Source organism: Gossypium hirsutum, chromosome A07 (assembly GCF_007990345.1).
Source record: "Gossypium hirsutum isolate 1008001.06 chromosome A07, Gossypium_hirsutum_v2.1, whole genome shotgun sequence".
In the NCBI taxonomy this organism is placed as follows: domain Eukaryota; kingdom Viridiplantae; phylum Streptophyta; class Magnoliopsida; order Malvales; family Malvaceae; genus Gossypium; species Gossypium hirsutum.
Window position 1 is genome coordinate 95,418,905 of NC_053430.1, and position 11,504 is coordinate 95,430,408.

General features: G+C 33.0%; 2 protein-coding genes across 3 annotated transcripts; both read left to right on the forward strand.

Moving 5' to 3' along the window:
• Nucleotides 1-899: 899 nt before the first annotated feature.
• On the forward strand, nt 900-4,371 carry LOC107955448 (deoxyhypusine hydroxylase). Of its 2 annotated transcripts, XM_041116778.1 has the most exons (8): nt 926-1,170; nt 1,578-1,711; nt 1,814-2,049; nt 2,134-2,272; nt 2,378-2,504; nt 2,758-2,876; nt 2,972-3,129; nt 4,142-4,371. In XM_041116778.1, exons 1-7 carry the CDS (start codon nt 1,014-1,016, stop codon nt 3,002-3,004), a joined length of 945 nt encoding a protein of 314 aa, XP_040972712.1. In that variant the 5' UTR covers nt 926-1,013; the 3' UTR covers nt 3,005-3,129; nt 4,142-4,371. The 2 variants fall into 2 exon arrangements, with proteins under 2 accessions (XP_016746731.1, XP_040972712.1); XM_016891242.2 differs by lacking the exon at nt 4,142-4,371 and having other exon boundaries at nt 900-1,170; nt 2,972-3,595.
• An 834-nt stretch (nt 4,372-5,205) lies between these two features.
• Nucleotides 5,206-6,173, forward strand: LOC107956885 (LOB domain-containing protein 16). Its single transcript, XM_041116779.1, has one exon. The coding sequence runs from the start codon at nt 5,347-5,349 to the stop codon at nt 5,689-5,691; it is 345 nt and encodes a 114-aa protein (XP_040972713.1). The 5' UTR covers nt 5,206-5,346; the 3' UTR covers nt 5,692-6,173.
• The last annotated feature ends 5,331 nt before the right edge of the window (nt 6,174-11,504 follow it).

The following is an 11,504-nucleotide window of genomic DNA, read 5'->3' on the forward strand; positions in this document are numbered from 1 at the left end:
ATTTATTAGTATAATATATTTAGCATTTATTAGTATAGTTTATTTGACTTACTAATTTAGCCTATAAATAGGCTCCTTTACAATCTTAGAATTAAGAGACACCCATTAGATTAGAACTCATAACACATTCAGAGAATTTTGTGTTTACGTTTGAGGGTTCTTTGTTTTTCGGGTTTTCGGGGTTTAGTTTTTATCTCCATCTTTTGTACTCTTCATTCTTTTGCCATTATAGTAAAATTATCTTTGCCCGTGGTTTTTTATCCTCTTTTGAGGGGTTTTTCCACGTTAAATTTGTGTGTTCATCTTCTCAATTTCTTCTACTATTTTTACTTGTTCGTTGCTTAATCGGGACGATCCTAACAATTACGTTAAGATTCTTTATACTTGTCGAAGAGGGTAACAATAATGACAACAAAAAAAGCAACTCGCATGAATTGATGTCGAATAATTCAAGCTTAAATCTTACAAAATTGGAGAAGAATAATCTCAATCATTAAATTTTTATCTAATGGTGAAAACCAGAGCATTAAGAGAAAAGAATAAAAAGGTAAAAATTATGATATTGGGTGTTTCTATTTTTTGATTTTTTCTATCAAATTTAGTTAATAAATTTGTTTTTTTAAGCTTTTTCAATGAAAGAATCATAAAAATAATGCAATAATGGACAAAAATACATACTGTTTAAACATAGAGAGCTAATTTTTTGAGAATTAAAATTAGACCAACATAATAAATGAAAATTGAGGGTCAAAACTTTTAGTATATCAATTTTAAAAGTTGTCAAAAAAAAAAAAAAGAAGAAGAAGAAGATAAAATCGAATAACGGAGTGATCTTTTGTAATTTTTCATAGTTAGATGACTAAAAAGTAAATTTACTAATAGTTGGTGACTATCAATTTAGTTTACCCAAATCTTTTTCCCTCTTAACAAAGAATCCTAGTCCCCGGACCTCGATTCGCGTCGTTTCCAAGCCACTTCTCAAGGGTCCGCCAACTGATCTGCATCGCCCGCTCATGTGTTCCTTGGTCGACGGCGTATCAGCATCCGACATGGAGAAATTTCTATGCGACCGGTTGCTTGACCCGACACAACCCATATCCGAGCGCTTCCGAGCTCTCTTCTCCCTTCGCAACCTCAAAGGCCCTGCCCCTCGCAACGCTCTCATTCAAGGTCCATGCGCTTCCTAATTTTACATATCTCTATTCGTCTTTTTCTTTTGTTTAGTTTCTGCCTGAGGATATGTGTGTCTTTTAAGTATATATATAATTAAGTAATGCTAAACAGAAGAGTAATTACTTCAATTTTTTTAGTACTTTTTTCTGATTCCATTTGCATCATTTTATTTGGAGCCAAACTAATGTAGAAAATGCATAGATAGATGGGAATTAGTGTGACTTGATCTGGGATAAATTCTATGGTTTTGTTGCAATAATTGATTATATATTTGGAAAATCCCACAAAATAAAACGAGTAAATGGTAACTTTATCAATGAATTAATAATAGTAAAATATTCTGCTCTGTTAAGTGTTAACCATACTGAATAGTCTAATCTTTGTCGCAATCTATGTTCTTGCAGCGACAAGGGATTCATCAAATTTGTTGGCTCATGAAGCTGCATTTGCATTGGGTCAAATGCAAGATGCTGAAGCTATTCCTGCTTTGGAAGTAGTTCTAAATGATCTTTCTTTGCATCCCATCGTTCGTCATGAGGTTGGTTCATGTTACACTGTTGTTCTACGGTTATGTATTGTGTTTATATCTGTTATACAATGGCTGTTTTCCTTAAATTGTTCATATGTTATTCTGCTACAGGCAGCTGAAGCACTTGGTGCCATTGGTTTGGAGAGTAACATTCCTCTTTTGAAGAATAGTTTGGTTCTAGATCCTGCTCCAGAAGTCCGTGAAACATGCGAACTGGCTCTCCAGCGAATTGAGGAGTTAAAATCCAATGGTAGTAATGACAAATCATCCATGACAGAAAAGTCACCCTTCTTGTCAGTTGATCCTGCTGCACCAGCTTCATCTCATTCATCTGTTGATAAACTTAGGTACTCTCATTATTGGTGATGGATGCAACTTTAAATTTTCCATGTCATTGTTTAGGCTATTTAACAATGTTGTCTAATATTAAGGGAGGTGCTGTTGGATGAAGCAAGAGGCATGTATGAGAGGTATTCAGCTCTCTTTGCTCTTCGGAACCATGGTGGAGAGGAAGCTGTTTCTGCCATTATTGATTCTTTGGGGGCCAAAAGTGCTTTGTTGAAGCATGAGGTTTGACAGTGTTATTTTAATCAATGTCTTAGTCTTTATGCAACCTTAATGTGTTTCCTTTACAACCAGAGGGATCTTTATGTTTGTCAACTTGCTACAATGCAGGTTGCTTATGTCTTGGGTCAATTGCAAAATAAAGCTGCTTCAGCTGCACTTAGCAGTATACTCAGGAATGAGACTGAGCATCCAATGGTTAGACATGAAGCTGCTGAAGCTCTCGGTTCCATTGCAGGTAATGACTATGTGATGCTAATAGTCCAACATAAACTGCTTTTTCTGTGAGGGTTGATAATGCGACTTTTTTGGGCCAATTTTTGTTGTTGTCATTTGTCATAAGGGATAGGCAATAAGTACTGCTGAGCAATGAGATCTGCTCTCTTTTTTCACTTTCTTGGATTACTACTGTGGCTTATGAATATTTCATCTTTGCTGTTCTGACTTCTTGGGTTAGTCTAATTGAACTCCACATTGTGCCCATGTTGTAGATGATCAAAGTGTAGCACTTCTTGAGGAATTTGCTAGGGATCCTGAGCCCATTGTCTCACAGAGCTGTGAAGTCGCTCTTAGCATGCTGGAATTTGAGAGAGCAGGAAAATCATTTGAGGCATGTAACTTACAGTTCTAACTTAAATCAAGCATGATTGTTATTTCAAGTCTTTTATTTCTGATGATGACAATCCTAATCATTTTTGTATGCAGTTCCTCTTCATGCAAACTCCTGTGGTGCATTAGATCTGGTTAAAACATGAGCTAGGGAAAAGACAGAAGCTGAAACTCTAAAGTACAACAACATATAATCATCTTATTTGGGCAAAATTTTCTCCATTTTGCCGCAAATTACAAAATTTTCACCACAGGTAATGATTATATTGTCAGAAAAGCCAGAAGACAAATACCGAAAGAAATGAAGTTGCAAAGTTATTGTAGATGTCCCTTTTGTTTAGAACTTGAAAAGAAAGGGAACAACCCAAAGCATTTGTTTCTGCTTTGGACTTTTCAAAACCAGTTTGTTGAAAAATGAAGTCAAAACTGTGATGTGGTGACAGAGGCTTAGCTAGCGAGTGAGGAAGATGAAGTCAGAACTATGATATTTTGTTTGCAAAACTCCATTTTCCTGTGTTAGGGAATGATGAACCTTCTATCTTAGTTTTGCTTTGTGTTTTCTTGGCTGACATTGAGTCTTTGGGGGTGTTTTTCTTTGCATGTTGTCATGTTGATGTAGCTGCATGGTTGTTCTTAGGCCATTTTTTCTTATGGTTCCAGCTGTTTTGGTTGGGTTTAGACTTTTTGGGTTGATTGATATAATTCCATGTTTGCAGTTAATGGCTGATGCATACATACATTTATCTATATATTATATCGCATATCTGTGAACTCTAGCTTATGAATGGTATATATAATATAAATTGTTGTGTGGTGTAGAAAGCTTTTCATATGCGTAAAATTCGCAAGGAAATAACGTGTATTGGTGACAATAAACATTGAATCAGACCCTTTTACCGACCAAAAAAAAGACCCCAAAGAGAATGAAATAAATCTGGTAATCATATAACTTGGAAGTGAATAATTATATAAACAAAGATAAAGATTGTTATTAATAGAGTAATTTTATAGACAGGAGTTTAGGCAGAAGAGCACTAAGCAGGTAAATCAAAGTCAAATTTACAGGTTCCAAACACGAACAAAAGCTAAAGAATCTCCTGCCGCTTCATCTTCTCTCAACGAGAAAAGCAGCCATTAGTATTTCATTACTTGATTTTCTTTTGACCCTCACTTTAGCTTTAAAATTTTCTGTTCATAGATCATACTCTCTCTTCAGATAGATATTATATAAAATTACTCATAATGAATCTTCAAAAATGTTGATAGGTCGTGTGGCAATTAGAGGAGCGCCCACAAAGCGACAAAGTCAAAGGGCAGCATTTCCAAGGTGCGGCGATCGGCGGACTATTTTAGATAAGAAAAATGAAAAGCTTTGTACTAAAAATCATCTAAAACGCTATCAGATACCTAACTTCTTGTATGAAATAAATGAGAAGGGCTAGTCTAATGTAAACTTGCATGCAAACACTTGGTGTCATAAAATAGCACTTCATTGATATTCAGTTTGAATCAAATTGGATAGAGAATCGATTTAGAAAATAGTATTGAATCGATTAGATTAAGAATTAATATGAATCAGTTAAATAATTTTTTTTAAATATTTTTTATTTTTATTTTTTAATTAAACTAGTTGGACAGCAAACTGATAACCTAAATAGTTCATCAACAATTCAATTTTAAAAACATTGATTTAATCTCTTAAAAAGATGTATTTAATAATCCTTATGGAACTCTATTCTTTTTCGGTAAAAGTACCATGGAAGCCTTTATACTGAGAGTCAGATTGTATTTTGCTCTCTCTACTAAAAAAATAGACAAATTAGTCCCTATACGTTAGATCAAACAACAAACTAGTCTTTCTGTTAAAAATTCATTCATTTTTATTGTTAAGAATGAGGTACATGTGACATGCTATGTATAATTGTTTAGTTATTTTGTCAGTCACGTTAATTTTTAATAGTATAAATGAATAGAATTTTCAACAAAAAAGGATCAATTTACTCTTTGATCTAACGTATAAGGATTAATTTACCTATTTTTTGAATAAATGAGATAAAATACAATTTATCTCCTAATACAAGGACTCCATTAAATATTTACCTTTTTTATTATTTTTTTCAAATAAATATAAAGCAGTCTAAATAATATAGTAAATTGGTCTAACCCATTAAAATAATAAACCCTTATTGCATAAACCATTATTAAATGTCTCCATTGACACCCTACATGATGACCATCAATGTCCCCCCATTCACACTTCTTATAAGACTACCCCCTTTTCTTGTGCCCCTTAAGGATCTCCTCTCCCCCTACCCTAAACCCCAAAACCCGATTTTTTTTGGCACTATTTCCTAGTGTACTCGTGTGGTTTGGCAAATTTTTAACATATTTATATCACTTATCCCTGATCTCCAGCTACTTCTCTACATTTTCTTTTCTTTTCTGTTTTATCCCAAACTTGTTCACTTGCCATGGCATCATCTGGTAGTACTGCCACAGGACCTGGTTCCCCTTGCGGTGCATGCAAGTTTCTGAGACGAAAATGTGCCACAGACTGTATATTTGCACCTTACTTTAGTTCAGAACATGGCCCTGCAAGGTTTGCAGCCATTCACAAAGTGTTTGGTGCTAGCAATGTCTCCAAATTATTGTCGCACATCCCAGCTCATGATCGTTGTGAGGCGGTTGTCACCATTGCTTATGAAGCTCAAGCAAGGATTAGAGACCCTGTTTATGGTTGTGTTGCTCATATTTTCGCCTTGCAACAACAGGTAAAATTATGGAAGCTCCCATTTGATCATCTCTTAACAGTTTAACAAACATATGCAACCATTTTTTTATAGGTGGAATTCCTGCAAGCTCAATTAATGCAAGTCAAGGCTCAACTAGCTCAAAATGCCATGAATTCAAATCACATCAACGGTACTCAGTACTGGCAAGGACACCTTTCTGGTTTATTCCCTTCATTTCTATCTTATCCAAGCAGCTCCAACAATCCAATTTCCCCACAAAGCTCTCTTGATTCGGTTGAAGTTGAACTCCACACAGCTGACAACATGAATATGCAAGAAATACAAAGCTTACAAGACTTTTCTTTCCATGGTTATCCTAATAAGACACCATGTGATAGTGATTTGGGTGAGCTTCAAGCAATTGCCCTTAGAATGATGAGAAACTGATCATGGAGTTTCATGCTGATGTTCTTTTTTTTTTTCCCCAAAACAACTATGTATATAAAATTTAAGCCTCACCCAAATCTTGATTTCCAATAAAAAAATAAACTAGAACAAAAAAGTTAAGCCCCAGCACAGGGTTGATCTTCAGGTTTACAACCTGTCCACCATTGTAGACATTAATCAAAGAATCATGTCTGCAAGCTCATCACATCCCATTTATAATTTTGCAAAACAAAGAACATGTAAGCTAAGCTAAGTTGGCATAGAGATCACTTTTGTTTCTATTTCTTGCATTACAACAACTATAAACAGGAAAAAAAAAACTAAGCTGAAAATTGCATTTGTTGGACTCCATTACTTCCACTTAAAAAAAGAAGAAAAAAAAATGGTATAGTAATTATTCCACTGATGATTATTTAAATTGGAGGTGATTGATGATTAGTTGAAAGTGAGCTCAATGAAAGGGGAAAAGAATAGCTGTGACATTAAAGAAACAGAAGAAAGGACAGAACTTAACTGAACTGGATGTATAAAATATGATTAAAAACTTTGAAAAGAAGCAAAAAAAAAGAAGATAGTATGGTCTGTTTCTTTGACAGTCTTGTTCTTAAAGAGCAAAACCCCATGTTATAAATATATTTTTATATTTTTCTTTGTTGAGAGTTAGACAGTGACAAACACTTCCAACTCTGATCTTTGTCAAAAGATCAGTGAAAAAGAGTTTTGATTATTGAGGTTAATTTGTTTTTTTTTCCTAATTATTATTATGATGGAATTAAGTATTAATTAAAAGAATTAATGAACAGTATATGGTGGATACTACTGCCTTTATTTTTATTTAGTTCCCAAACAAAATTTGAGCTTTTAACATTAATCTCATTATAAGTTGTTTTTTATACAATGTTTAAAATTATTTATAGTCTCTCCACAATCTTTAAATAGGAGGATAATGCGCTTTAACATATTCGAACCCACGTCCTTCTATATTGACAACAATATTAATACCAATCAAAGAAAAATATTGTTGTATGAAGTTCGTGGGTTTGATTTAATAGGGGTAAATTTTAAAAGTATGAAGTTCGTTTTAATATTATACATGAATTATTATGTTTGTTTATTTTATATATAAAATTTTGGTTTAATTTAATTTCCATAAATCAATAAAATAATTATTGATATAATAATATTTAACCAAAATTCATATGTAATTTTGAGATTTATATTTATTAATTATGTTATAATCACAATTATAATTAATATATTTGCATAGTTATAAGCAGAATTAATTAGCATAAAGCACAAATGGAATCATAATTACAATCAATACATTTGTATAATTATGACCAGATTAGAATTAGTCATTATAATGCAGAAACAAATGTATTGGTAATTGAAATATATTTGAATTTAGACTAAACTATAAATTGATAAATGAAATATATTAGAATCTAGACTAGACCCACACGTGTTAGGATTTAAACCAAAAATATATATAGACTAAGAATTCAGTCATGATATTTACACATAATGCAACTTGAACTTAAAATTTCAAAATTCCCAAGACTCCGTAGTATTTAGAGGTGTGCATGGTCGGGCTGGGCCGGGCTCAATTAAAAATTTAGGCCTAGACCTGAAAAATGGGCCTAAAATTTTGCCCAAGCCCAATTCGGATAAAAATGTTAAAACCCGAGCCCGACCCAGCCCGCCCATATTAATTTTTATATAATTTAAAAATATATATAATACATCAAAAATACTAAAAACATCAAAATAAATATTTCCCAACAAATTGAAAATAAATTTTAAAAAATATGTATACTTAAATAACACTAAGATAGATGCAACTTAACAAGCAAATGGCTCTAAAATAGAAACAAAATTAACAAATGTCTTTAAAATAATAACAAAATTAACAATAAAATAAGTTTTATACAATATCCAAACAATAACAACAAAATAGTAGCAACATAATAGTAAAATGGTAGCAAAATGGGGAGAAAAAAATAAGAAAATAATGTTAAAAAACAAAAAAAATAGATTTTTTTTGTCATTTAGTGAATTCGGATCGGGCCTGAGCCAAAAATGCCTTACCTGAGGACTGGCCCGTCTTTTTTTTTGTCCAAGCCCATTTTTTGGGCATATATTTTTGCCCAAACCCTCCCACATTTCGGGAGGGCCTTTGGGCCGGGCCGGGTGGCTCAACCCATGAACAGGTCTAGTAGCATTTTAGGTTACAATGTTGAAGAAATAAATAAGGCTTTGGGTTGAAAATAAACAATGTCAAAAGAGTTAAGTCGGGAAGTGTTGAGTATGACTCCTATTTCAGTCAAATTTGAGAAATAATCTTTGAGTTAAACTTTATTTATTTGTTTCAATCAAACCCTAATTAGTCTAGATTATTTTATTATTATTTGACCTATGAATTTAGCCTATAAATAGGCTCTTTTACAACCTTAGAAAATACACCCATTAGAGATTAGAACTCATAACACATTTAGAGAATTTTGTGTTTATGTTTTGAGGGTTCTTTGTTTTCGGGTTTTAGTTTTTATCTCCATCTTTTGTACTCTTTGTTATTTTCCCATTATAGTAAAATTATTTTTGCCTGTGGTTTTTTATCCTCTTTGGAGAGGTTTTTTCATGTTAAATTTGTGTGTTCAATTTCTCAATTTATTTTGCTATTTCGCAATCAGGTCGATCCTAACAAGTTGTATTAGAGCTAGTTCAATTTTCATAGATCAACCCATTCAAAGATGGCAACAACAAGGTCTGAAATTGAGAAGTTTGATGGTGAGACAAATTTCAATATGTGGCAAGTTCGGATGATGGCAATTCTAGTTCAAACTGGCTTGAAAAAGATTGTTACTAGGAAAAAGCTTGAGAATCTAAATCAAACAGAATGGGTAGAGCTTGATGAAAAGGCCTTGTCTACAATCCAGTTGTGCCTCGCAAATACGGTATTGTATGAGGTATTGATGGAGAAGACCTCATCCGCCTTGTGGAAAAGGTTAGAAACTTTTTATGCGACTAAGTCTTTGGCTAACCGTTTAGTGTTGAAACAATGTCTATTTACGTTTTGCATGAACGAAGATGAGCTTCTTAGAGATCACATCAGTTAATTCATTACTCTTTTAAATGATTTAAAGAATGTTGAGGTTCATATTGACGATGAATATCAGGCTATGCTATTATTGTGCTCTTTACCCCCTTTATACAAGTCTTTCAGTGAGACCCTGATTTATGACAGAGACAAACTCTCGTTCGAAGATGTGAAGGCTCATTTGTTGAGTAGAGACAAACTCGACAATAAGTTTGGTTTGGATAGCAAGACAGATAGGCAAGCTTCAGCATCAAAAAAATGAGACAAAAGGTGTTGCTATTGTAAAAAGTTATGTCACGTCAAAGCAGATTGTTATAAACTGCAAAATAAAAGAGCTATTGAGAGTAACGAGAAAGATGTAGCTGGTGCTAATTTGGCTGATTAAACCAGTGATGATTTCTTGTTAGTGTCAACGAGCGATAACTCTAATAAGGTAATTGGTACTGGTACTATTAAAATTAGGATACATGATGAGATGATTAGGAGACTCTCAGATGTCAGGTATATGCATGATTTACGAAAGAATCCCACGTCCTTGAGTATATTAGACTTGAAAGGATGCAAAATCAACATCGAGTAGAGCGACATTAAAGTATCTCGTGGAGTTTTTATTTTGTTAAAAGGTAAAAGAACCGGCAGTCTTTATATTCTGGAAGGTTCTACAGTGACCGGTGAAATCGGACGTCCCTCATCCGTTACGAAGTCAAAGTCAACTCATTTAGAGCGGAGGCAACTTGGTCATAGGAGGGAAAAAGGTATGACCGTTTCATTTAAGAGAGGTTCTCTTTTGGATGCAGGTTTTGAAAAGTTAGGGCACTGTGTTCGTGAAAATCAGACTCAAGTTAGTTTTAATTTGGTAGTGTACAAGTCAAAGGCTAAAAGTCTTCCAATTTTTAAGCACATATTCGAATCAATTAATTTTCTGCATAGTTCAAGATACACCCATGACGAGCTTTGGCAAAGATGGCATTGTGGAAATATGAGTCAAGGTGGAGATTTGTTGAGTATGACTCATATTTTAGTCAAATCTGAGAAATAACCTTTCAGTTACATTCTGTTTATTTATTTCAATCAAACTTTGATTAGTGTAGATTATTTTATTATTATTTGACCTATGAATTTAGCCTATAAATAGGCTCTTTTACAACCTTAGAAAATGCACCCATTAGAGATTAGAACTCATAACATATTTAGAGAATTTTGTGTTTATGTTTTGAGGGTTTTTTGTTTTCGAGTTTTCGGGGTTTAGTTTTTATCTCCATCTTTTATACTCTTCGTTCTGTTTGCCATTATAGTAAAATTATCTTTGCTCGTGATTTTTTATCCTCTTTGGAGGGGTTTTTCCACGTTAAATTTGTGTGTTCAATTTCTCAATTTATTCCGCTATTTTTTTTACTTGTTGCTTAATCGGGTCGATCCCAACAAGAAGAAAAAGAAAAAAATTATAAGACTAAACAAAATACCTTTAACATGTAGGTGAATTTAATAATATTTTTGGTGCATCTTGTTTTAATAGGAAACAAAAACAAAATAGGAAAGATATTAAGGAACTCGTTGTTGGTGAAAGGGGCTTTCAATTATCTATCTTTGATTTGGGTATTATTAATAGGATTCAAAAAATTATTAAAGAAGCTAAAGACACTTAGAGAGATGAATAAGGCTTTGGGCATCCACTTTAATGTTACTAGAAATGGCATCATTAGTTGCTTTAGAATGATGGAAGAGGAAGACTTGTGTAACAACCCGTTTTTAGTGGTGTTGGAAACGATAGTTTCGAAACCTTATTTCTGATGTTCGAGTCCATAAATATTGAATAGTATAAAGGTTAATTAAAGTTTGGTCCATTAATTTTGCCAAATAGATAGTTAATTAAGGTACAATGACTAAATTGTAAAAATAGTAAAAGTTAATCGCTATAACTTTTTAACTAACTGAAGGACCAATTGAGCAATTGGACCCTTTTTAAGTCGTCAAACGGTGGTGGATAAAAATAAGCATCCACCAATTTTTCTAATTATGCTTATAGAAGATTAATTAAGTTTTAATAAAAATATAATAAAAAAAGCCAAAACATTTCTCTTCTTTATCTTCTTCAACCGTAACAAAAAGAAGAAACTTTGGGGTACAAAGCTTCAAACTTTCGGTTAAAGATTGGTGAGTTCAATTTACTCTTTTTCTTGTGATTTTTATGTTTTTGAGGTCGTGGGAACTTGATTTAGCTCATCCGTGTACCAATTTGTAAAACTATTAAAGTTTCTAAAAGTTTCCATGTAACGACTCATAAGACAGAGGTGTTGAAAAGTGTGGTTTCTGGACCATATTTTAATAAACCAAATTTGTAAATATTTTTATT